Source organism: Saccoglossus kowalevskii, chromosome 9 (assembly GCF_978046115.1).
Source record: "Saccoglossus kowalevskii chromosome 9, keSacKowa6.1, whole genome shotgun sequence".
Lineage (NCBI taxonomy): Eukaryota > Metazoa > Hemichordata > Enteropneusta > Harrimaniidae > Saccoglossus > Saccoglossus kowalevskii.
The window spans coordinates 1,798,060-1,826,047 of NC_140649.1; the positions used below are offsets into that span (position 1 = coordinate 1,798,060).

General features: G+C 36.6%; 1 protein-coding gene across 2 annotated transcripts in view; it reads right to left on the minus strand.

Moving 5' to 3' along the window:
* Window positions 1-1,040: 1,040 nt before the first annotated feature.
* The window catches only part of LOC100373956 (elongation factor 1-delta-like), a 39,419-nt gene continuing 12,471 nt past the window's right edge, over window positions 1,041-27,988 (minus strand). For both annotated transcript variants that reach the window (XM_006814532.3, XM_002733164.4), the window contains 8 exons: window positions 20,414-20,505; window positions 19,889-19,981; window positions 18,712-18,775; window positions 10,980-11,029; window positions 10,848-10,863; window positions 9,736-9,798; window positions 2,061-2,176; window positions 1,041-1,252 (listed from right to left, as the gene is read on the minus strand). In XM_006814532.3, the coding sequence (XP_006814595.1) occupies window positions 1,214-1,252; window positions 2,061-2,176; window positions 9,736-9,798; window positions 10,848-10,863; window positions 10,980-11,029; window positions 18,712-18,775; window positions 19,889-19,981; window positions 20,414-20,505 (533 nt within the window). In that variant the 3' untranslated portion in view covers window positions 1,041-1,213. The remainder of the gene's footprint in view (window positions 1,253-2,060; window positions 2,177-9,735; window positions 9,799-10,847; window positions 10,864-10,979; window positions 11,030-18,711; window positions 18,776-19,888; window positions 19,982-20,413; window positions 20,506-27,988) is intronic.

Below are 27,988 nucleotides of genomic sequence, written 5' to 3' on the forward strand. Positions count from 1 at the left end.
TTTGATATTACATATATAGGTACTACATCTGGACCTCTCTCAGATTTGTTCATTTCATAATGATATATTCAATTCTCTAATTTTTGGTAAAAGGTGATATTTTTGACTTCTTGTTGAAAACCGCAAGTCCAATTGCTTTGATATTACATATATAGGTACTACATGTGGACCTCTCAGATTTGTTCATTTTCTAATGATATCTTCTGTTCTTTAATTGCCATGTGCATTGCTAACAGCGGAGATATCTCAGCCGACAGGCTGCTTGTTAACATTTGTATCTGATTGTCAAACAAGTACTTGTCCATATTGAGAGATATTGCTCTGGAACAGCATTCAAAATCAGCCATTTTTAATACATGTGTATGTATACATCATGCTATAATCAGTCAAAGCATTTAAGAGATGGCCGCCAGTCAGGCATTTTTAATCCAATCTGAAAAATCAAAGTTAAACAGTAAACGGCCGAGAAATGCTGGATTTTTAGGATTTTAGCACAAAAATGGCCGGCCATCTTGAATCAGATCGTGAAGTTTGATTGTGATTGGTCCGGATGCACACATGAAGGTCGAAATACAAGTCCCCATTTTCGGACTGAATCCAAACAGGGACTAATTAAAAAAAAAAAGTCATTGGGGAAATAACATCTGCTAAATGAGGAAGGGAAGACAATTTTTTTTTTCTGGTGGAGGGTAGCTTATGTACAGCTTTTAATTTCCCCCCTTTCCTTTATATTAATTAGCATACTTCAAAAATTGTCCCAGAGAGTTGACTATTTCAATTTACTGCTCGTTGGCTGCACCTTTTGACATTTTCACAGGAACCGTTCCAGACTTTTTTTTTTATTTGGACTATAAATATAACATTTCTCTATATAACACTGGTTGAGAGTAATCTTTTAATGTTGACATCCAGTTTCTCCATGGGTGAATAAAACTTACTAAATCTAAATACTTCTGTGAGCAAAGAGTGTACCATCTTAGTTAGATCACACACATACTTGGTAAGAAATCATGGTCAGTAAGAATGAGACACCCAAGGAGTTATGTTAGTGTTGAAGGTACCATGGCACCAACCAATAGTACAAACGAGAGAATTCATAGTTTATTCACCAACATAAATACACCACAGAAGGTAAGCTATAAGCCGGCATTGATTGCAGTCAAACTATTACATAATATGTGTACATTCAACTCAGGTCCAGGTGATTCATTCATTAGATCTTATTAAAAGCAGCAACATCCACACTTTGAACCTAAAATAAAATAAAAGATGTGCTCAGTAACACCAATCATTTGAGTTGCCAGTGGAAAAATGGTACATGTAATTATCACAGTATCATATAACGAATGGGGTTTTATAGCTGACAATTTATTGTCAATGGTATAGTCACCATTCAGTTTTTAGAAACTGTCAATTATGCACAAATTTAACCCAAAACTAATTGGTTATGCATAATGTCACTGATCTATTGAAATGTGACAATTCAGATGAAGGTAATTGCTATAAATGTCATCCACAGTCTATTGAAATGTGAGGATTAATTCAGTGGAAGGGACAGACAGAGATAACTGCTATAAATGTGAGGATTAATTCAGTGGAAGGGACAGACAGAGGTAACTGCTATAAATGTGACGATTAATTCAGTGGAAGGGACAGACAGAGTTAACTGCTATAAATGTGACGATTAATTCAGTGGAAGGGACAGACAGAGTTAACTGCTATAAATGTGACGATTAATTCAGTGGAAGGGACAGACAGAGGTAACTGCTATAAATGTGACGATTAATTCAGTGGAAGGGACAGACAGAGGTAACTGCTATAAATGTGACGATTAATTCAGTGGAAGGGACAGACAGAGTTAACTGCTATAAATGTGACGATTAATTCAGTGGAAGGGACAGACAGAGTTAACTGCTATAAATGTGAGGGTTAATTCAGTGGAAGGGACAGACAGAGGTAACTGCTATAAATGTCATTGTTTGTTTTGCACACTGGAGACAAAATGTCTTCATAAAATTGGTGTCAATTAACAAGTGCATCCTGGGTAACAGCCTACTTACAAAGTCTTCAAAGCCAGTGATGCTTTCTTCCAAAAAGTCTGTTCCGATTTTATCATCTTCGATGACACAAGAAATCTGCAATTTCTTGATACCATACCCAACTGGAACCAATTTGGCTGAAAAAGCACGTCAAAGATATATCGCTAAACATAATTTGTTTTAGAAAAACATTGGCATTAAATAATCCCCATTGAAGTCTTATGTCAACCATTATGACCAGAAAAACAAAAAGATGTGCATCAGGGAACCACAATGACCATGCATATACAAAGTTTGAACAAAATCAATTGACATACAACCAAGATCCGTTCCTGGAATGGCAAAAATGCATGATTTTGACATTAAAATGGGCATATATATGCATACTGGTGACATAGTGTATGGAGTATATTTCAAGTTTGAATATGACGAGTCAAAGCATGTCAGAGATATGGCCTTAGAACTATAGTCATTAATTTAATGGCCACCAGACCATTTTAAATATGATCTGAAAAAAAACAAAATTACATGCTATAACTTGTATATGTACCAAAGTTTGAATTAAATTGATTGACAAACAACCAAGACACTGGACAAATGCTTAGTTTTGATGAATTTTCAGTGCAAAAAAGTCACCATTCGGCCATCTTAAATAGGACTATGAAATAAATAGGTAAAACAAAGATTTATAATGACCAAGTTATGTATCAAGTCTGAATGATATCCATCAATACACAATCAAGAATCTGGTTCCAGAATGACAAATTTTTATATTTGTGCATGAAACAAATATCCAAACACACCAAAGTTGATCATAATGTAATAGTATTATTGCCTTGCCTGTAGTGTAGTGTAGTGTAGTGTAGTGTAGTGTAGTGTAGTGTAAACGAAGGGGAAAATTTTGGCGTCTTTGTTGTTGTTGGCATGACTTGTGGGTGCGATAACTCAAGTAATTTTTACACGATCAGTTTCAAATTTATATATGTTATAAACAAGCATACAAAGATGGCCAAGTTCGATGTTTGTGCATTTTGCTTGGATAATTAATGAGAGACTGCTACTGATTGGTTATCTCTTGTGGGCGTGATAACTCGAGTAATTTTTACACGATCAGTTTCAAATTTATATATATTATAAACAAGCATACAAAGATGGCCAAGTTCAATGTTTGTGCATTTTGCTTGGATAATTAATGAGAGACTGCTACTGATTGGTTATCTCTTGTGGGCGTGATAACTCGAGTAATTTTTACACGATCAGTTTCAAATTTATATATATTATAAACAAAGATATTAGGATAACCAGGTTCAATATTTGTGCACTTTACATGCATAATAATGAGATGCGGAGTAATTATTTTTTCAGGTAAAACGTAATTGTGAAAAGCTTTTTTTAGTTAAAGAAAAGTAATTTTAATGTTTTGAAATTCAATCCTACTAATCTGTATCAGGATTTAACGTGAAAATCCATGGTGTAGTAGTTGGTTTGAAATTAATTGGAATTTTCCATTGTTGTGTGATTACATATACATTTCATCTTATTAGAACCAGTGCCATCTTAAGTTCATTATAGAATCAAAGAAAGCTTAGAAAGAACTCCTGTGTGCTGAGAGTAAAGGAGTCACATTAAAAATTAATTCAAAATTACTTGAACTTGAGATATTGATGGAAAAGCTAATGCAAATAAAGTAACTAATAGGAACAGATTCAAGTGTAAAACCACAGTCCCTCTATCTCCCTGATAGAGGGACTGTGGTAAAACTAATAAGGTCTGCACAATGTAAAAGTAATAAGATCTGCGTAATATAATATCTATGTACCAAGTTTCATTGAAATGTGATTAGAACCAAAAAATTATTAACCATTATGCTAATTAGAGAATTAGTATGAACAGATTTTAACCCAAAATTAATCAGGCTGTCTATTGTCCTAGAGCATTTATGTACCACATTTTATTCAAATGTGATGATCAGTACTTGAGATACCAGTATTAATTATGTTAATTAGGTGATTAAGGAAGTGAGACCATTATTTGTGTTGAAAATTACGATTTTCACATTTATTTATTAATTGATGAAATGCACTATAAGCTTTCATCTGATAGTCAACGTAACCTAGAATGTCATGTAAGTTGGTTAAAATGTTGATTTTTTGAAGGGAAGCAAGGCAGCTTCAATAGTGTTTTCCAAAATCAACAACTCAGGTTTAATCTGTGTGCCTATAAATTTCAAAGATTAACTCAAGACAAAGCAATGTTAGGATGTGTTATCAGTAGCTATCTGACACACAATTAGTGTTTCCAAACATTTGAGTGGTTTGTCTCCGCCCCTGTTTATTTCACAGATTAGTCATTTGCATACGAATGTGTCAGACACAAGGTCACACAGCCACTGAAAAAAATCATTGATTTTGGTGTTTTCATATGCCAAATTTATCCAATTATAGCTATCCCATTCCTTTTATTTTTTTGGTTTCCAATAGCCTTACACATTTGGATGCCCCTACACATGTTAAAACAGACCTTGATGGGAAAACAAATCGCTTGTGCAGATAAACAAGCTTGAAAATCTTTGCTGTGACTTCGACGTTTTCTAGGAGTTTATGTTTGTCAAAATACAAGGTCTTTAACAAAAAATAACGTATACTTATTGTCGTCGGATTAACACCAAATTTTCACAGCTTTAAGGGGACATTTGCTACGTTCACACGACAGCATTTTATCGGAGCCCAAAGGCTCGAGCCGGCTCGAGCCAGCAAAAATGGCCGTGTGAACGCGTTCGGCTCGAGCCAAGTTCGGCTCCACTAAACCCTCGGGGTTGAACTCCGATAGGGTTGAGTCCCGGCATGGCTCCGAACGTGTAAACGCATCAGGGCCCAACTATCGGAGCCGAAATCACGCCCTCAATCGTCTTCTTCGAGTAACCTCTCATTTCAATTATGGCGGAGACAACATCTTTCATAATTTCACGCAATTCCCGCTTGAATAAGAGGTACGCGTCCTAGTGCATAGTAACGAATCATTGCGATAGATTGATAGCTCAATGGGAAACAAAAAATGGCGTACGAAATTATGCGACAAAAACTTGAAAGAACGACTGAACGGAAACTTTTTAAAGACACTAAAGATAAAAATCGTAGAAGCGATCGCGGTACGGGGACGTGTTCCTGGTAGGTTTAGATTCTTCCATAGTCCGTCTATGATAGATAGAGAGAATCTGTGATTCTTTCTAGGAGATTTAATAGATACAAAATGGTAATTTTGCATGACAATAACTTGAGCGAATAGGCTGTATTAAACGTATTTTAGCTGCCGTGTTTCCGGTTTATTCAAGATACTAGTACCAAATTTAAAATACCAGTCATTGTCTTTTCTACCTCCATGGTCAGGCTCCTTTTTCTCCTAGCTCAACAGCATCATGCCATGTAAAGAAAAAAACACAAGCACGACACTAAAATAGTTTTCAGTCACTAATTATTCAAGGGCACTGTTCCGCTCGGCTCTGATCAAACTGAATCTAACTCTGGCAGATCTCGGCTCTCGTTCGGCTCCCGACCGTATGAACGTATTGTAGATAATCTCCTGTTAATCCGTGGGAGGAGCAGTAGTTCGGCTCCGATAGAATGCTGCCGTGTGAACATAGCAAATGAGAGGAGCTTGAATGTGTCCAGACAAACTATTTCATGGATTATTTAACAATGTGTTGTGGTTTGAGTTGGGGGCAATGCGACTAAAACAGAAATTAAAATTCAGAACACTACTTTTCAAAACGTGTTGCTTGAATAAAACTAACCAGACACATTCAATTTACCAGGCTATTGAACAACTGGGAAAAGTGAAAAAACAACTTGTTATCACCAGCATAAATGTGTAATTATTTTTTTTACAAAAAAAGTAATTTTTCACTTTTCATTAAGTAAAGCACCGTAGAATGCAGATACAGGCATGGCAAACACACCTTTGAAAAGCTTGAAGTCTGGCGATTCCAAAAATACATACTTTCCTAGGTCTATTTGTAGTCATTTGGTCACAATTAGAAGATGAAAACAAGTATGCAAATAATAGTCCCGCTACCTTAAGAGGCATAAATATTTACCACAAACTAATATGGTGTATAGTCCTAGGTTCATTGAAATGTTATGATGAGTACTTTAGACATCAGTGCAACAGCCATGGAACAGCAAAAAATTAACTAATTATGCAAATCAGATAATTAATATGCACAATTATTTATCCCCAAATTAATCAGGTCTCTGTATAGTACTAAAAGATCTATGTCGCAAGTCTCATTGAAATGTGATGATTAGTACTTGAGATATCAGGTGAAAAGCTAAAAATTAACTAATTATGCTAATAAGGTGATTAATATGCACAAATATTTACCCCAAAAACTAATTAGGTCTCTGCACAGTCCTCAAGTAACTATGTACTAGTACCAGGTTTCATTGAAATGTGATCATTACTACTTGAAATATCAAAAGCTGAACCCCATCAAAAGAGTAAAATTTCTACAAAAAAATATGGCAACGAGATAATTATAAGAATATGTCAGTTTTACTGTGAGTTTGGTACTGTCGTCAATACAAACACATTCTTTTAGTTTACTTAGTTTGTTAAACATTATAAGATGATATTCTACTGTAAGCAGTAGTACTCGGTACTAGTCCTCATTGTTGAGTGAGTTATGAACTAAGTGCAATAAGTTTTGTAAAGTTATTACTGTACAATGGGTTATATCCTATTAAATCACATAAGATGTTAGAGACATTAAGATGCGCATACGAGAACGGATACGTCACTGCTTTGTGCATGACCTCCGCGCGAACCAATGACGTCATCGGTTGCCTGGTCGTACGGCAGTCGTTTTGAACGTGATCAAGGTGACTGACTCATAGTTGATTTCCGAGAGCTTTTCTCGCTGTCAATTTTGATCAATTTTTACTGACATTGAAAAAAAAGTTTTATATTAGAGTGATTTTGTATATTTATGATGAAATAAGAAATATTGGATGCATTTTAGCTGACATTTATACCCACTGAAAACGCATGATATTGATCTGCTGAAAGAGGTCGGCAAACAGGCCTGGAACCTCAGCTGAGTGGGTGGAATAGCGAGAGCTCTGTCAAATGTCTGGGAACTAACTACTAATTCTGATTCCGGACGTTAAATGACATAACAAATTTTATTGGATAGTTATGATTGCCCAATGATAGACGGATTGACATGGTTCTGGTTTCAGTTACGTTCCCGTTGTGGGCGCTTGTACTCGTTTTCTGACACCCGTGAACGTAACGCAAACAAAATCAGAACAACACGTTACGCAAATTTTAAACTCTCTAATTATATGATAAGTTGGCATATATACCAGTAGTAGTTATTGTTTATTGAGCAGTATTTGCTAATTTCCAGACTATTAAGTTAACTTTGCACAATTATATAAATATCATTCCAATATTATTATTATTTAGAATGCCTCGACTTAAGAAAAAGAGTTTTAGAATTAAACATGAACAAAATCATAAATACATGCTAAAATAAGAGTATGCAAGTCACAGCCACAACAGTACAGTATACAACAAAACCTTGAAGTAAGTAGTGAAGTATTTCCTCAGTCAGGTAATCATGTAGAATGTTGTTACCCATAAAGCTGATAATTTTATGGATCAAATAATACACAAACAGACTAACAAATCAAAGTGAAATATCTTCAAATGTAATACAATTACCAAATCAGTTTCACCTGTATCAAAAGAATATTGTGAGTACTGATTGGTTAGATTGTATAAATGGACTCCCTGGTGCTGGGTTACAAAACCTTGGACATGTTATCAAAATGTTATTATACAAGTACTAGCATTTGTAAGCTACATTCATACCAAATCAAAAACCCATCAACGGCGAAAAAATAAACACCATCTTCTTTGTCATGTAATCCACAGGGATCTTGCCACGCTCAAAATTAGCGACCACCACGAAAATGCTACCGACCAGGACTATTGTCCGATTGTTGTTATAATTTATGTACCGACCGACAAGCATCCTGCCAGTCGTGGTTTATAATTGTAAACAATAGACCTAGTCGTGTAGCGGCTTGTCAATTTTGTGGAATTAGCACCTCTTTGTTTGTAATTAAATACTTTCTGCGATAGGCCGCTTTAGATTGAAAGCTAAAATCCTTTCAAATTCAATTCCACCACTGTGTAACATGGTTTAAGCGGAGTTCACGATCAGATTACGCTACTCAAGAACGAATGTGTTTATTGCGCGAGTTGGTAAAATTCATTTGAACTGTTATCATCACGAATCATGAAAAAACTCTTCTTTCAAGACCTATTTTACCTTTTAAAAATTGCTAATCACCTGTTTCGAAAACCATCATGCCATTTTCAACTGAAATCGATGCCAACACATCGTGCTACGACATCGGAAAACTTCGGATTCTATCGGCATTACCATGCGGCATTCTGATTGGATAATGGCATTCTTGATCCATCGGGTCAAAGGACACATGCCGGTCAACTAATACGTCACAAACATCATGGCGGGTCTGTGTATTTTACCGAAGCGATCGAGTGATCAAAAATAACCACTCCCGATAAAACTAAGTCAAATTTTACTTTTATTTCATATAAAAAAAAAAGAAGCAACATTTTTTGCATGGCATCATGACTGAGTAAGAGGAATTGTTGGTATAATCAGTGTATAACATCGCGAAGTAAGTTATGTCACGTCGTAACTTTGAAAGTTTGGAAGTTTTAATAGTTTGTTCATTACTGTGAATATATACGTTTCAGAAGTTGATGGTACGAATGATAAATTACAACAATACGTCAAATAATTTTTGAAGGAGAATGTTTTTGGAGTAAATAAGATTGTAAACATATTCCTGGCTGAAACGTTTCAAATGAGTTTTATTTAACTTTTTACAATAGACATTAATATTGCAACAATAATTTATTTGTTTCTGTTTTATAGTCTGCAGCATTTGCATTTCGAATATATTTCATTGTGAAACATAATGTCAAAAAATATTTGCACTGCGACCTAACTCATTAATATTCATTGCTAATTAATATTCATGACCGACCGGCACTAACGTTGGGCTGGCGAGATCCCTGAATCCAGATGTATTTGGGTATCAACAGTTTTAATAGTGCAGCATGGTTACCGAAATACATTGAAAGTACAGAACTATTTAATCCTGGTATGGAAAATGATGCCCATGAGTTTTTTGTGTCTTATATTGGACATATTAGAACAATATGATGTAAACGGTAATAATATGCCAGTACATACTAAAGTATATTTATGGGTATCTATAATAACACATATAAATCAAAACACTGTTCATATCAGAATGTCATACTGTTTACTGTTTTACAACTTCCTATCACATATTCTAGCAATAGTGAATCATTTCCTATTTCACATTACCTTAATGATCATTTTAGCTATTCTGAAGTAAAATGAAATCAACAAAATCGATGGAAGCAGAACATCACAAAATCACCCGCCCCCAAATGTATACTTTAGCGTGACATTGGTGATAAGAAATGAAAATTATGTTATAAAATTTCACTATTTCAAAAATTTAGCCAATTCCTAGTCTCAACTTAACCAGTTGTATCAACTATTCCCTTGCAGGCAAGGTTTCAATAGTTTTGCTATGTTTGTAAATAGGAATAGAGAGATACATACCAGCACCCCATAGCAGACCCTCTGCTTTGATGGTACGTACAAGTTTTTCAACCTCATTCATATCTGTTGAGAAAATAGTATTAATTTGTCAAATACAAATTTTAGCGGAGGACCGAATTTGCCCAGTTTGTGACAAACAGGAAATTGAAAACGAAAAACATTTTCTTCTCAATTGTGATTTATACAAGAAGGAACGAGAAATCATGATCAAGAATATTAAATACAATATAAGCAACTTGGGGACGGATGACGAAAAACTTACAAATATACTAAAAATTAAAAATGACAAAACAATCATTGAACTAGGAAAATTCATCCACACTTGTTTCAAATTACGACAAGAAAAAATCTTAAAATGCCAGTTGCCTCAACCAACCGCCAAATAATTAAATTTTATTTTTTATTTTCTATTGTCTTTGAATGTCTTGTGTTATTTTTTATCTTTTTTGTATTACTTTATTGTATTTTCAACTAAGATCCCACTCCGGGATACGGTTTCAATAAAGATTATTATTATTATTATTACAAGTCACACTTATCAACAACCTCAAGTTTGTCTAAAAGTATACAATGCTAGATGTCATACCAAGAGAGGTCATGTTAGCCTGGCTGACAACACATGATCAAAACACATGTTATCATCATCTTGAGATTACATAGTACTGCTATGAAATAACAAAATTAATATATCTACAGTTCCTATGTTTTGGAACAAAAAAAGGAATGTCTTCTGTTACTGCTTGATTCTAGAGATTTATTTTAGTTTTGTGTGCACTTTAGAATGCATATTTATGTTATTCCAACATGATCTCCAACATGTAGTTGTGATTCATCCCTAAATATACTCGTTATCTCTATACTGTGCTGGCAATTAACGGTATAGCTGTTTGTTTTTAATACTTGACAAATTAAGATGATGAATGCCACTGTGATTTATGATTGGTGCCAAGGAAACCATATACAATGTTGAGACTATGTGACATCTCAAGGGAGCAGTATGATATGCTATACCAGTAACCACACTGAAACACAAGGATCAATTGGTTTCCATTGTAGTATACACATCCATGCATGGATTAATCACTATGCTAGCAGTTCAATACTTATCTTACCTGTTTCATCATCCCACTGGTAAAGTACATGAAAAAAATTAAAACAAATTATTAAATAGTGAACAACCTTACAGTAACATGTCTTGTCCTATTATTATACAGTAATAAATAGTGAACAGAACGATTACTCACTGGTTTGACATCAAGTACAAGGCTGGACTTAGCAATGGGACCAGGACCCTCTGATGATGAAGATAACGACAAAGTTATTGAATTACAATGGGCACCAAAATAAACTGATCATATCCCTATCAATGTTCTTTAGAAAACTGAATATCCCTTGCAAAGTTGTGGTGTTTGTTTTGGCTTCGTCTTCAACGACTGAAAAACAAGTCATTGAAAATGACACAGTCCCCATTGTGCTAGTCATATTAAAGCGGAGGGGTTGTCACAAGCGTGTCCTTGAAACTTGAGTCCCAGGTGGCATACATAACAGATTGTTTATTTACATCAAAACATGTGTTCCATGTAGTAGTAATATGGTCAAAAATAAAAACAGCCGTTATTCGGCCATGTTTGATCTGATTAAGAAACACACTGATATGTATGATGTATGTGCCAAATACGAATGAAAATGGTACATAAATTGTGGAAATATAGTAGCAAGGCCAAAAAGTCAGATGGCTGTCAATCGGCCATCCTTGACCAGATTTTGAAACAAATTGTCATGGACATGCCTCCTAACATGCATAAAGTACATGTATGTGCCAAATTTGAATGAAAACTGACAGAGCACGTCCAAGATACCGCATAAAAAAACAAAAACAAGATGCCTACCAGTCGACCATCTTTGATCCAATTGCAAAACAAGTCATTGTCAATGACACGTCCCGTTCATATTTGAGTGACATATACATTCAAAGCAGATCATGACCGAAATGCACCTGCATATGTACAACACATTGTGCTAAATCTGAACAAAATCCATCCATGCATGACTGAGATCCGGTTCTGGAATTGTGAAAATACGTGATTTTGATGCATTTTCGGCCTTAAAATGGCCATCATTCCACTATTGTTAAGCAGATCATGAAACAAATGCACATACATATTTGTGACATGATGTACCTTGTGTGTGTGAAGTTTGAACTTGATCAATCCAGACATGTCTCGGATACGGATCCAGAACTGAATTCTTTAAAACAAAATGGCCGCCAGTCGGCCATTTCGAACTTGATCTGAAAAAAAAAATGACGTGCATCAAGGTCCTATTATGTTTAATGTATGTACCAAATTTGAATGAAATCCGTCCATGCATAACTGAGATCCGGGTCCGGAATGGTGAAAATGTGCGATTTCAATGCATTTTCGGCCTTAAAGCGGCCGCCATTTGGCTATCGTTAATGAGATCATGAAACAAATGCACATACATATTTGTGACATGATGTACCTTGTGTGTGTGAAGTTTGAACTCGATCAATCCAAGCATGTCTCAGATACGGATCCAGAACTGAATTCTTTAAAACAAAATGGCCGCCAGTCGGCCATTTCGAACCCGATCCAAAAAAAAAAAATGACGTGCATCAAGGTCCTATTATGTTTAATGTATGTACCAAATTTGAACAAAATCCGTCCATGCATAACTGAGATCTGGGTCCGGAATGGTGAAAATGTGCGATTTTGATGCATTTTCGTCCTTAAAATGGCCGCTATTCGGCTATCGTTAATCAGATCATGAAAAAAATGCATGTGCATATGTCCCATATAATGTGTGATGTATGAGTGAAGTTTGAACTTAATCGGTCCATGCATGTTGGAGATACAGGTGATCACGGACGCACGGACGAACGCACACAGGGCAAAACGTAAGTCCCCGTTTTCGGACTGCGTCCGAACGGGGACTAATAAATCGTCACGGACATGTATCCTAACATGTATAATCTATGTACCAAGTTTGAATGACAACTGACAAAGCATGTCCAAAATACAACATTTTTAAAAAACAAGATGGCTGCTAGTCGGCCATTTTGAATCGAATCACTAAACCACTGCATGTGCACATGTCCCACATAAGGTACTAGGCACATGCAAAGAATGAACGAAATCGGTCCACAGGATTCGGAAATATGACTCTGGACAGACTGACGCACGGACGGACTCAGGAACTCACGGACGGTGAGGGACATGTATCCTAACATGTATGATCTATGTACTAAATTTGAATGAAAACTGACAAAGCATGTCCAAAATACGTCATTTTCAAAAAACAAAATGGCTGCCAGTCGGCCATCTTTGATCCAAATGTGAAATTAATCGTCATGGACATGTATCCTAACTTGTATAATCTGTACCAAGTTTGAATGAAAACTGACAAAGCATGTCCAAAATACTACATTTCAAAAAACAAGATGGCTGCCAGTTGGCCATTTTGAATCGAATCACTAAACCACTGCATGGGCATATGTCCCACATAAAGTACTAGGCACATGCAAAGAATGAACAGAATCGGTCCAAGGGATTCTGAGATACGACTCCGGACGGACGGACGGACAGACAGAAGGACAGACACCGAATTATAAGTCCCCGTTTTCGGACTTCGTCAACAAGTTTATTTATACCATTCCTTCCTTTATTCTGCCACCAGCCATTTTGAATCAGATTTTGAAACTGATGTTTTATGTTGTATGTGTAAAGTGTGAAATTATCAGTCCAGCTATGTTTGCAATATGAATCCAAAAACAGTGTTCGTTAAAAAAAATTGACCATTAATCAGCCATTTTGAATCAGATATGTGTTAGGTATATGTAAAGTTTGAATGTCAGAGATACAGTACTCATTTCGCCTAACGTCCGCTCGCTTCCTGATTTCGATCGCTTTTTTTTCGCTCGCTTTTTTCAATTCGACCGGACAATTTCCGCTTTTTTTTTGACCGCGCAAATCCGGATGTATCCGCTCGCTCGCTCGCCTGACAGCGCAACCGCCCGCATTTACAGTTCATTACCTACTGTTTCATGTTCAAGTGTATCATTTTTGTTTTTATGATGTTAAAATAAGAATAAATACAATCAGAAATTTATAGAATGACCGTTGAAAAAATACGGTGGATCACACTGCCATATAAAATTGGTAATAATACATACGCGTAGTAATAATGTCCACCATAAACAAGATCGAACCAAACATGTGAAATCAAATACGACACTGACACAGACACAACTAATATGAAATAAAATCATTCTATTTTTGGTGGAGAGCGAAAAATGTCTACTGTTGAGTACGGTATTCGTTGAGTAACCATGTGTAGGGTGACGGTTGTCATGCACGCATGGTTTGGATTTAACACGGGTTAAGTTGTAGTATATGTAAATCCATGGCACCTATAACAATTGAAAAATATCTGCAGGAATAGTAAGACTGTGAAATAAAACGACCAATCAATTGTTATAGAATGACCGTAGTGTACAATTTGTCAAACAAATACAATACTTGCAAATGTAATGTCGGCCAGCGCCCATCTTACTTGTCTGAAGTTATCGAAGCCGACATCAATGGGGATCACGTTTTTTTTTAACTAGGCGGTTAAACTTGTTGAATTACAATTATGATTTTATTTTTGCGCCCAATGTCTCGTTATAAAATAAAGGATTCAAATTTTGCGGGGTATTCCGTTTTGCGAACTCTGGGCGAAATACCTCCATGAGCTGTACGTAGTTCACTTACAGCCAAAACAAAGTCAGCTTGGACATTAAGTTGTGAGATGTGACAAAACAACACTGCCAGTGATAGATTACGTGAATAAAAGAACAAAATAAACGCAATGAAAGGCGCCGACCACACGCTTTGGAAATAAATAAAACGCATTGCTAAGAGGAATCGAACCTGCATCTCGACGACGTCTCCGATCATGAGCAGGGTATGCCGCGTCTTAGAAAAATTTAAAGTTAAAAAGGAATCAGTGTCGGGGAACCATTCACAATGTTTGCATGAAAAATCCCACACGAAAGTTCTTTTTTTTTTTCTGTTACAAACACTATGGTACCTGAATCCCGATTAATTCATGAATATGAATCGGCAAGGGTCAATTTCCTGCAATCCTTCAAGATTAAATTTGCCTCCGAAAATCTTTCTAACGATGACCTGGAAGATTGAGTGCCACAATTTCTGTTTTAAGATTTATTCAGTATAATAATACAAATGTTCACCCCAACAGAGGTGGACATACAGTTTTAGCGTCCCGAAGAGCTCATTGTCAACCGAGGCGAAGCACTACGATAAAGACTTCCGTTCCCAATAAATAATAATAAAAAAAAAAACTTCCTGTGTCCGACATTATGAAATTCTTTCATTTTGGGGGAAAAACCCTGAAAAAAAAACTGATTTTGACAAGATAATTTAGAAATTGATATTAAGAATAATTCATAACGAAATGTATTCCATATATCGCTTCGCTTCATTGTGGCCTCATTATGGCGACAATGTGGCATCAGCATCGCTTCATCAAACAAAGAAGTACTCTACTCATTTCCCCCAAAACCTCTTGACCGCTTCCGCTTTTGACCGGTCAATTTCCGTTTTATTTTCGACCGTGCAACAATTCGGACTACTAAAAATTTTCTGGTTTTCATAGATCACGGTTACTAGTTTAGTAACCGTGCATAGATGTTGAACAACCGTCAAAAGTTCAAATACTTTTTGTTGTAACTATCTATAATTATATGCACGCAATCTGACCCTTTGACCTAGATTTGGCTGGGATTGAATATTATATTTTAGACAATATTCCGACGTGACGCACTGCTACAAAATGTATTCAACAGAAGTACAACATGGTTGTCTGGGTTTCTTTTCCTGATTGTGTTGAGTTTACGATTTGTATAATTATTGTTGTTTCCCCCCAAGCAGAAGACAAGCCGAAGGACCATGAAGCTAAATAGAAATCCCACGCATGGACGTGGACTGAGTGAAAGAAAATATTTCTAAGGCTAAAATAAAAATGACCTACTATTACACCTCTTTGTGTATTTGTCAATTTTGTATATATTTGGTATGACCGTATGATCGTAAATACCTAGAAAAATCTCGTCTTTCGTTAATAATTTCATTTGTTTGAAATGTCTACCGACCGTAATTTGTTTCTCCAAACGGTCCCGACGTCCGTCATTCAACACAATCAGCATTTATTTATCGCAATTCATGGGGATCATGTCCCGTAATTTGCGGGCTGTAAAACCAAATAATTAAACAAGTACTATTTATTGTATTTTTGTTTTACCTCGCGAAACTACAACAGAGCGTAGAGTTGTCGCGGTTAAATAGTCGCCTTGAATTCGATGGAACTTCAACTACTGGTATCCATTTCTCACCTTGAAATAAAAAAATCGAAGAGCATCGGGGGATATATTATTAACCAGTCTTACGAATCGCTAGCTTTATTTTATTCGAATTTATAAAATTCACGAGTTTTCGACATTTGTTGGCAACTTCCGCGCTAAAATGGTTGAAAATGTGGGTGTGGTTTTCTCGCAAAGTCCTGTTGATAATACGGACTAACATGGTTCTGTGACCCAGGTCGTGCTCCGATCAGGTGACTCTCAGCCAATCAATGATGTTGTAACAAAACATATTTAACGCAAATTGAAGGGTCGTCGTACCATCCAATCTCCATCGTCGATTCACAAAGTTTTTTTTTGTGCTGTGACAGGCTTCGCAATTATTCACTGGAAAACATCGGTATATTTTGACAAATGGATGGGATTTTACCTCAGTTCAAAAAAAAAGAAAAAGAAAAAAAAACAGGGCTGAGATACAAATCAGTTTTGCAAGTTGGGAAATAAGGTAAACCAGACTGAGGTCGATGATTTTCAGTATCGAAGGACTTCCGTGTGAATCATGATTTTCAAATTGTTCATCGGCTGGTGACCAAATATTTACGCCACACGAAATGGACACGTTTTTTTTTCTGAAGCCCAATAAATTATTTCTGCATGTCAAGTGCTATTCGATTTTTTACAGGGCATGTGGCTCGTTTTCATTCGAAAATATGTTTGTGAGAATACTTTTAAAGTACGTATAGATCGAGCACAGATCACTGATCGTGACTCAATTTTGAGAATTGGTTGTCAAATTTTACCAGACTGACGCCACCACAACCATCCAATCATATGTTGGAAATGTACGCACTTGTTTTGGAACTTTGTATCAAGATGACTGGCGACGACGCCGACGCACCAGGCGGCGTACGTGTGTGTTGCATGTTTTAGTAAGTCCGGGCATGGGGTAGGACTTGGCTAAAACTAAACGAAACACAGAAAAATACCACCGAAATGAGGAATCTGAATCTGCTCTTCTAGCAGCAAATAAAATGAGCGAAAAAAGGTAAATTTTATAACAAGAACAGTTTCACTTCGTATACAGCAAATTGTGTTGTATCAGAACGACGATTGCATCGTGTGATTTGAATTTATCACGATTTTCCTTCCAGTCAATATGAAACTCGTCACCTTGCCGATTGTAATGTACTTCGCAAAGTTTTTGGTGCCCAATACTCGCAACACTAAAATAATTAAACAAGATATCTTTTTAAAATGTCATAAATACTCTTGATCATATTATTTTATTCGCCTTTAATTTCAAATCGATTACATATTGAACTTCTGTACATGTTTTTGTCTACTGCCCTTCTGCGTGCAAATAATGAGGTCATACTCATGTCACAATAAGTTGAAGCTGATGCCATGTTGATGCCATGAGACTGCGAAGCTGAGGCCACGATGATGCCACAAAATAGCGAGGCGAACACAGCTTCAATTTTCAATGACGCGAAGCTGATGCCACAATGATGCGATGCTGAGGCGACAATGAAGCCATGCGTAGGCGACAATGATGCCACAAAAGCCAAAGCTTCCGCGAGAACTGTACTGTACAATGTACGATCATTGTTACTCCAGCGGTCGGTTGGCAAGCGGACGATGTTTCTGAAGCCAGCCATAGCAGGAGCGAGCGAGCGAATAAAAGCGAGCAAGCGAACAAAAGCGAACGCGCGGGGAAAAAAGCGCTCGGTTTCTGGTCGGAAATTAAGCGATAAGCTATCGGAAAAAAAGCGATAAAAGCAGGAGGTTGGGCGGAATGAGTACTGTACATGCATGACCTTGGAACTGCATTTTTTTAAAACAAAATTGCCACCAGTAGGCCATTTTCAATCCAATCTGGAAATGATGTGCATCAAGGACCCATTATGTTCAACAGAAATACCAAGTTTGAATGAAATATGCCCATGCATGACCAAAATCCAGTTGGAATGGCAGAAATACTTGCTTTTGATTAATTTTTCACCACTAAAATGGCGGCCATTTGGCCATCATGAAATAAATGCATGCGCTTATGTATAATATGATGTGTGGTGTAGGTTTCAAGGTTGAATGTGATCAGTCAAAGCAGGTCAGAGATATGACCTTGGAATTACATTTCTTAAAACAGAATGTCCACCAGTCTGACATGCATCAAGGACATATAGCAAGTTTGAAATAAAAATGTCCATGTATGACTGAGGTCTGTTTCCAGAATACACAAATGCTTGATTATGGTACATTTTTTTATAGCACTAAAATGGTCGCCATTCAGCCATTAAATTGGATCATGAAACAAATGCATGTGCATATGTGCGATATGTGCGACGTGTGTTTGAAGTTTGAATGAAATCAGGTATGCACAGTAGTGAAATTATAAGTCTTTGTTTTCAAACTACGACTGAATAGGGACTAATAAACCCAATAATAGAGGGAACCCATAATGCACCCACTCACTTTCACACTAGCGTACTGTCAAAAATATGAATTCCACTGGCTAACATGGGAAGCACAAGGAAGCTCAGAAACAAGACAGGATCAAGCTAGAAGATACTAATTACTATACATAATTCACTTACTCTTAGCTTTGCGATCAGCATATGCTTTTAAACGTTCTTGCTTCACATTCTCAGCTTCTTCATCCTTTTTGATAAAACACATTATTTAATGAACAGAAATAAGATAAATTTACCAAGGTTACCATCATTACCACATCTACCAGGGTAACCACCATCGCATTCACCATGGCAGTCACCACATCTATCAAGTTAAGCACCACTACCACATTCACCATGGCAACTACCACCACATCTACCAAGCTAACCACCACCACATTCACCATGGCAACTACAACATCTACCAGGGGTAACCACCATCGCATTCACCATGGCAGTCACCACATCTACCAAGTTAACCACCATCACATTCACCATGGCAGTCACCACATCTACCAGGGTAACCACCATCGCATTCACCATAGCAGTCACCACATCTACCAGGGTAACCACCATCACATTCACCATGGCAGCCACCACATCTACCAGGGTAACCACCATCGCATTCAACCATGGCAGTCACCACATCTACCAGGGTATCCACCATCGCATTCACCATGGCAACTACCACATCTACCTAGCTAACCACCATCGCATTCACCATGGCAGTCACCACATCTACCAAGTTAACCACCACCACATTCACCATGGCAACTACTACCACATCTCCCAAGTAAACCACCACCACATTCACCATGGCAACTACTACCACATCCACCAAGTAAACCACCACCACTTTCACCATGGCAACTACTACCACATCTACCAAGTAAACCACCACCACATTCACCATGGCAACTACTATCACATCTACCAAGTAAACCACCACCACATTCACCATGGCAACTACTACCACATCTACCAAGTAAACCACCACCACATTCACCATGGCAACTACTATCACATCTACCAAATAAACCACCACCACATTCACCATGGCAACTACTACCACATCTACCAAGTAAACCACCACCACATTCACCATGGCAACTACTACCAAATCTACCAAGTAAACCACCACCACATTCACCATGGCAACTACCACCACATCTACCAACATCTACCAAGTAAACCACCACCACATTCACCATGGCAACTACCACCACATCTACCAAGTAAACCACCACCACATTCACCATGGCAACTACCACCACATCTACCAAGCTAACCACCACCATCACATTTACCAGGAAGTACTTACGTCATCAGAACCGAACAGATCAATATCATCGTCGTTGTCATCATCATCTTCTTCTTCCTCACCATTTTCTTCCTTTTCCTCAACCTTTGTAGCCTTGAAAGAAACATTTCAATTTATAATCAAAATAGCTATAGTCTACATATACAACCATTAACAATGAAACAAACATTACCTCTATACATAATGTATTCCATCAGTCAATACTACATATATGTACATTCAAAAGAAGAATTTAATCACAACTTCAAGATGACCACTTATTATTTTTGAAGGATGTGTCACAAAGAAACCAATGATTGAAATAAGATTGTGGTAATTGTGTACACTGCCACTGTGAAAGTTATTTGGTTTGGGTTGTTTCATTGTCAGCAACATGTAGTTTTAGGATTTTGTCATGTTAAGTATTATGTGTATCGATAATAAAACAAATGTTGCGTTATGGTGTTCATATCCCCCGATAATTGCTATATATCCAAATCACAAGTTGGTTACTAATTGAAGTTTTTAGCATCTAGGACCACTTACTGGTGCTGGAGATGAAGCAGCAGGACTGCCTTTCTCTAATGCGATCACTCTAGACTGTAGTTTAGATACTGCTGCCTGAAGATCTTGGGTGACTGAGTGGGAAAATCATGAACATTTATTTATAACTGCATAACTATAAAAAAACAGTACCAGGTTATATAGATGTGTGCTAACATTAATACAAAATATAACAAGTTTATGATATGACAAGTGACCACCAGTTGGCTATCATTGTATGCAGTGTGACAAACTTATGTCACATGACTGTGAAATGTAAACAGACAAACCCATGAATGCAATCCAACATTCCTAATTTGTCCAAAAATATCTATAATTATATATATATTCTATACATTTGTGTATAAATATGTCACAATAATAATAATAATTATCTTTATTGCGTTCGTATCCCTATTAGGATTTTGACTAAAATGCAATACAGATGTGAACAAGACATGAAATGTCACAGTCCCCGTTATTTGATTATAAGGTAGTACAAGGAACATCTGCAAACGGGTGAATGAATATGTATTCTATGTGGGTACAACTCATCATAAAGTGATTTCCCATGATCTAGTTTTGTACTGACAACTAAAAACTTCCACTGACCCATGTTCAGAATCTCAGAGTACACAAGTGCAACAAAACTATTTGTCATACATGTATACTTGCTCAAGAAACTGCATTCATAAATCTGAGTGAACCTTGATGTACACGACTTCTTTGTTATTCAGGTCTTAGTATATTACCAGGACCTGGGTTTGTTTCAACATCACCACTGGGCATCAGAATCATTCTCATGTTGTCAAATACAATTTGTTATTAATACAGTAAGGTTTATTATTTAAAATGTATTCATTGTACATAGAACAACATCTGTTAATTTAAACAATTGTAAAAGCTATGTTTTCAGAGCAAGTACATGTAATAATTAAGCCAGTAAAGGTTGGTCTGCTCATAACCTTCAATGGAGAAGTAACAATAATGTCTTTTTAGTCTTTTTAGTGCAGTGACATTATTGCATTTCAATCATTATTAATGGGTATAAAATACTGTAAACCATTTAATTTTCACTTCTAGATATATTCAGGATTCTATGAAATTTCAATAAAGTCCGTGACACTCGATGTTGTAGGAACCAGAAAATATTGCCTTGCGAAATTGAAGCAGTTCACAGCACCACTGTAAAAAAAAAAAAAAAAAAAAAAAGTTTAAAATGAGTATTGTTAAAGATATACACATGTGGGTTCATAAGACCTATGTTCCAATCTGAGTGGTTCTAGAGATTAGTATCACAAGATTTTACTCTCCTTGATTCAATATCAGCCCTATGTATAACGCTGTGTTGATCAGGCGAACAAATTGACAATGGCCCTACAGGTATCGCTATGCAATCACAGTAGTTTTGTATTTTTCTTGCATTTCGACCATGGAAAAATATTTGTTTTTGAGAGTGGCCAAATTATTAGAAGAAAAACAGAAACTATTTTTTTTTTAGTATAAATTCTAGTAACTGAAATGCAGGATTGGAAAAGAACAAGACAATAACCAAGATTGATAAACCTTCAGCGAGCACTCCTGAAATTTCAGATCATTGGTACCATGTTTTTGGATACATTCAATAAAATTATGTTATTTATTTGATGTAACGAAACATGCATTCACAGCAGACAGAAATTCGTTTGAGATGTTACTGGATTTTTGTATTCAGTTTTCCATTTCAACCACCATCATCACTTAGTAAGCTGCGATCGCGCATGGGGATACTGCACAGTGTAGTGCCACCAGAAAACCAATTGCTTGAGAATATTTTGCACCATTACACCATTTTTTTTTTACAAATGTCTATTTCAGGGCAACAGAAACAAAAACAAATGTGTAGGCAGTCATTTAACAAATAATTTATTGCACAATTAATATTGGATGAATACGTCATTACCGATATAAATCATAATTCTGTTCAAATTAAAAATAAGATCACATTTAATTTAGTCAGTTTTCATAATTAAATACATAATAACATGTACTTATAAATTTGAATAAGGTTCAACGGCTTTTTCATTTAGTGCCAGTTTAGGTGTCACACTCAGAGAAGAGTGAAAGGCCTTAATTTGGTTCTAAAATAGGCATCGCGAAATGTTGGAATTGATTCCCCCCAAAAATTCAGTAAAGTTTACGAAAAGTAAAGTATGTTCTAAAAGAAGTTTTGAATAAATACAAACACAAATACATTGCTTAGTGGTTAGTACCGGTAGCAAATGATCACAGTAGCACAATCTGGTCATTCCGTGTTTCGCAAGTGAATAACTTACTTGTTTTCGAAGTATTGCAATTGTTGATTATTATTCAGTAATGATTATAATAACGCACAAAAAATTAATTCATTGAATTTTTATGAATTTGAAGTAATATTCAACTTACTTTCATCGTAAACGAATGATTTCGGTCGAATGTAAATGCTCGGTACGATACAATATCCGCCAAGTTTCCATTTACACGTGGCTCATTTAAATATGTTAATGAACGTGGTGAACGCAACGCAGTACTGTAGAGATTCACTGATGTTGTAGCAAGATCTTTATGCTATTTTGACTGGGAAAACGTCATGTTTTTTTAATCCAAAAATTAGATGTTTAAAAAAAACAACTGAGCATTCAAAGAATAATTAAACATTGTTCACAGAAATAACAGCCCATTGTCGAAACGAAGCTTACCCATTCAGGTTATTCACAATAGGTGTCAATGACTACGGTAAAATATAAAGTAGACTCTTTTAGGCGTCAGGAGTGAATGAAATATCCAAAATATTAAAAAGAAAACTGCCGAAAAAACGCCAGGCGATTTCATGGTCTGTTGCAGACTACTCGACCGACCGTCCATACACGTGTTGTCACTGTACATCCGCCATGTTGAATCCCAGGAGTTCGGCAAAATCTTCATTACAACTAACAGTTTAATGCTCACAACATAAAAAATACGAATACAAGTCATTGTCAATGACACGTCCCCGTTCCGTTCATATTTGAGTGACATATACATTCAAAGCAGATCATGACCGAAATGCACCTGCATATGTACAACATATTGTGCTAAATCTGAACAAAATCCATCCATGCATGACTGAGATCCGGTTCTGGAATTGTGAAAATATGTGATTTTGATGCATTTTCAGCCTTAAAATGGCCATCATTCCGCTATTGTTAAGCAGATCATGAAACAAATGCACATATCTATTTGTGACATGATGTACCATGTGTGTGTGAAGTTTGAACTTGATCAATCCAGACATGTCTTGGATACGGATCCAGAACTGAATTCTTTAACAAAATGGCCGCCAGTCGGCCATTTCGAATTTGATCCGAAAAAAAAAAAAGACGTGCATCAAGGTCCTATTATGTTTAATGTATGTACCAAATTTGAACAAAATCCATCCATGCATAACTGAGATACGGGTCCGGAATGGTGAAAATGTGCGATTTCAATGCATTTTCGGCCTTAAAGCGGCCCCCATTTGGCTATCGTTAATGAGATCATGAAACAAATGCACATACATATTTGTGACATGATGTACCTTGTGTGTGTGAAGTTTGAACTCGATCAATCCAAGCATGTCTCAGATACGGATCCAGAACTGAATTCTGTAAAACAAAATGGCCGCCAGTCGGCCATTTCGAACCCGATCCAAAAAAAAAAATGACGTGCATCAAGGTCCTATTATGTTTAATGTATGTACCAAATTTGAACAAAATCCGTCCATGCATAACTGAGATCCGGGTCCGGAATGGTGAAAATATGCGATTTTGATGCATTTTCGGCCTTAAAATGGCCGCTATTCGGCTATCGTTAATGAGATCATGAAACAAATGCACATACATATTTGTGACATGATGTACCTTGTGTGTGTGAAGTTTGAACTTGATCAATCCAGACATGTCTCGGATACGGATCCAGAACTGAATTCTTTAAAACAAAATGGCTGCCAGTCGGCCATTTCGAACCCGATCCAAAAAAAAAAATGACGTGCATCAAGGTCCTATTATGTTTAATGTATGTACCAAATTTGAACAAAATCCGTCCATGCATAACTGAGATCCGGGTCCGGAATGGTGAAAATGTGCGATTTTGATGCATTTTCGGCCTTAAAATGGCCGCTATTCGGCTATCGTTAATCGGATCATGAAAAAAATGCATGTGCATATGTCCCATATAAGGTGTGATGTATGAGTGAAGTTTGAACTTAATCGGTCCATGCATGTTCAAGATACAGGTGATCACGGACGCACGGACGCACGGACGCACGGACGCACACAGGGCAAAACATAAGTCCCCGTTTTCGGACTGCGTCCGAACGGGGACTAATAATCATAGGCAACCTACTATTATATAATGAATAAATTGATCGATACAGGGATCCCCCCCCCCCCCCGAGTTGTGGATATTTTGGAAATCGTGACACAAGCAAAAGACCGGATAACAATTTATGTTGAAAGCTATGTCCCCAATAATGTACAATAATTTGACAGTTTACGAACTAGTTTCGTAGATTGGAGACAATTGTTTGCTTTTTGGGTTTTTCACAAGAATATAAAGCTGGCAATCATCATAATATTCACGTCTGTACGTCACGGAATGTACACCAATCGTACCCCAATAAACATTCAATTTTGCTGAAACTGGAAAACTTACCTTTGCAAACACATCTCTTATGCCGCCTTCTTGACATCAAATAAAGTTACTAGTTCTTCTAGTAACTAGTGAATGAGACCACTGAGCCGAACAGAATACATGTATAAACAGTACTATAATAAATTGCACGCAATGGAGAAATCACATGCCTGCCGTAATAACAGCAGCGTTACTCACAGATCTAATCTACTGTCAAATATTTTATTTCAGCTGGAATTATCATTCGCTGAAAAGACTTTTTCTGGGTGTTTTGTATTGAATTTATTTTCATTGATTTTTGACAAATTGACTGTAAAATATAAGAAAAGGGTATATTCGCTAGATTTTATTTTAACTGAAACATTCCTTCAGCGAAAATAGCAAAAAAATGTTGCAAGCAAAAATAAAGTATTTTACAGTATTTAATTTATTCTGAGCATGTGCAGACGTTCTGTCAATGTTGCCGGGAGAGGTAATTTTTGATGAAAATCGTGAAAAAGACCCACTTGGGATTTTCAGATCTGGAAAAAAAATTATGTGCATACTCAGCAGAGACTTGTTCATCAACCTACCAAGTTTCACTGATATCTGCTGTAGAATTTCTGAGAAAATATTGGAGATGGAAAAATGGACATAACCTGTCATGTGAGTTATACAGTCCCCTTTTCAGGCTGCGCCTGAACGGGGACTAAAAATTACGTGCATACTCGGAGGAGACTTGTTCATCAACCTGCCAAGTTTCACTGATATCTGCTGTAGAATTTCTGAGAAAATGTTGGAGACGGAAAAAGGAATATGGAAAACGGAAAATGGACATTTGACATAACCTGAATTATAAGTCCCCTTTTCAGGCTGCGCCTGAACGGGGACTACCGGTAATAAAGACAAACAAACAACAAGTCATTGTCAATGACACGTCCCCGTTCCGTTCATATTTGAGTGACATATACATTCAAAGCAGATCATGACCGAAATGCACCTGCATATGTACAACACATTGTGCTAAATCTGAACAAAATCCATCCATGCATGACTGAGATCCGGTTCTGGAATTGTGAAAATACGTGATTTTGATGCATTTTTGGCCTTAAAATGGCCATCATTCCGCTATTGTTAAGCAGATCATGAAACAAATGCACATATCTATTTGTGACATGATGTACCATGTGTGTGTGAAGTTTGAACTTGATCAATCCAGACATGTCTTGGATACGGATCCAGAACTGAATTCTTTAACAAAATGGCCGCCAGTCGGCCATTTCGAACTTGATCCGAAAAAAAAAGACGTGCATCAAGGTCCTATTATGTTTAATGTATGTACCAAATTTGAACAAAATCCATCCATGCATAACTGAGATACGGGTCCGGAATGGTGAAAATGTGCGATTTCAATGCATTTTCGGCCTTAAAGCGGCCTCCATTTGGCTATCGTTAATGAGATCATGAAACAAATGCACATACATATTTGTGACATGATGTACCTTGTGTGTGTGAAGTTTGAACTCGATCAATCCAGACATGTCTCGGATACGGATCCAGAACTGAATTCTTTAAAACAAAATGGCCGCCAGTCGGCTATTTCGAACTTGATCCGGGAAAAAAAAATGACGTGCATCAAGGTCCTATTATGTTTAATGTATGTACCAAATTTGAATGAAATCCGTCCATGCATAACTGAGATCCGGGTCCGGAATGGTGAAAATGTGCGATTTCAATGCATTTTCGGCCTTAAAGTGGCCGCCATTTGGCTATCGTTAATGAGATCATGAAACAAATGCACATACATATTTGTGACATGATGTACCTTGTGTGTGTGAAGTTTGAACTCGATCAATCCAAGCATGTCTCAGATACGGATCCAGAACTGAATTCTTTAAAACAAAATGGCCGCCAGTCGGCCATTTCGAATCCGATCCAAAAAAAAAAATGACGTGCATCAAGGTCCTATTATGTTTAATGTATGTACCAAATTTGAACAAAATCCGTCCATGCATAACTGAGATCCGGGTCCGGAATGGTGAAAATGTGCGATTTTGATGCATTTTCGGCCTTAAAATGGCCACTATTCGACTATCGTTAATCGGATCATGAAAAAAATGCATGTGCATATGTCCCATATAATGTGTGATGTACGAGTGAAGTTTGAACTTAATCGGTCCATGCATGTTCGAGATACAGGTGATCACGGACGCACGGACGGACGCACACAGGGCAAAACATAAGTCCCCGTTTTCGGACTGCGTCCGAACGGGGACTAATTAAAGTGAGAATAAAAATACACACAGGTAAAATAAAAAATAAAATAAAAAACAACTAGCAAATAAAAGTAGAAAAAAAAATAATGGTAAAGTAAATTGGATTGTTTTCCACATTTGTGTTGGTGAATGTTTAGATAACTATTGCATGTACATGACCTTATCTTGAGATAGCTGACTATAATGTTTTCAGTTTTTCCTCTCTTGTTTTGAAACCACTCTCTATGTATTTTGCTATTTGTATTATTGTTTTCTCATCTTTATTATTTAAAATATATTTTAATTTTTCTTTATTGTTTGCTAAGTGTTGGGGTGATAACAGCTGATAAAGTTTTTTCTTTCTCCCGCGTAGAGATCACATGTTAAAAGAAAATGTTCTTCGTCCTCTATGGCGTTATTTTCACAACATAGACATTTTCTGTCAGATATATCTGTGTTGTTATATCTCCCAGTCTCTATTTGTAGTCTGTGAGCACTAATCCTCAATTTTGTCATTGATGACCTGTGATGAGTATTTTTGACTACGTGTAAGTAGTTTTCAAAGCCAAAATCTGTTTTCAGTTCTCTGTAAGTGCGCAATTTATTTTTGTGATTTTTCCCCTTTGTTATCATTGTCTAAAATCTGTTTACAATTTTTTTCAAACTTTGTTTTTAG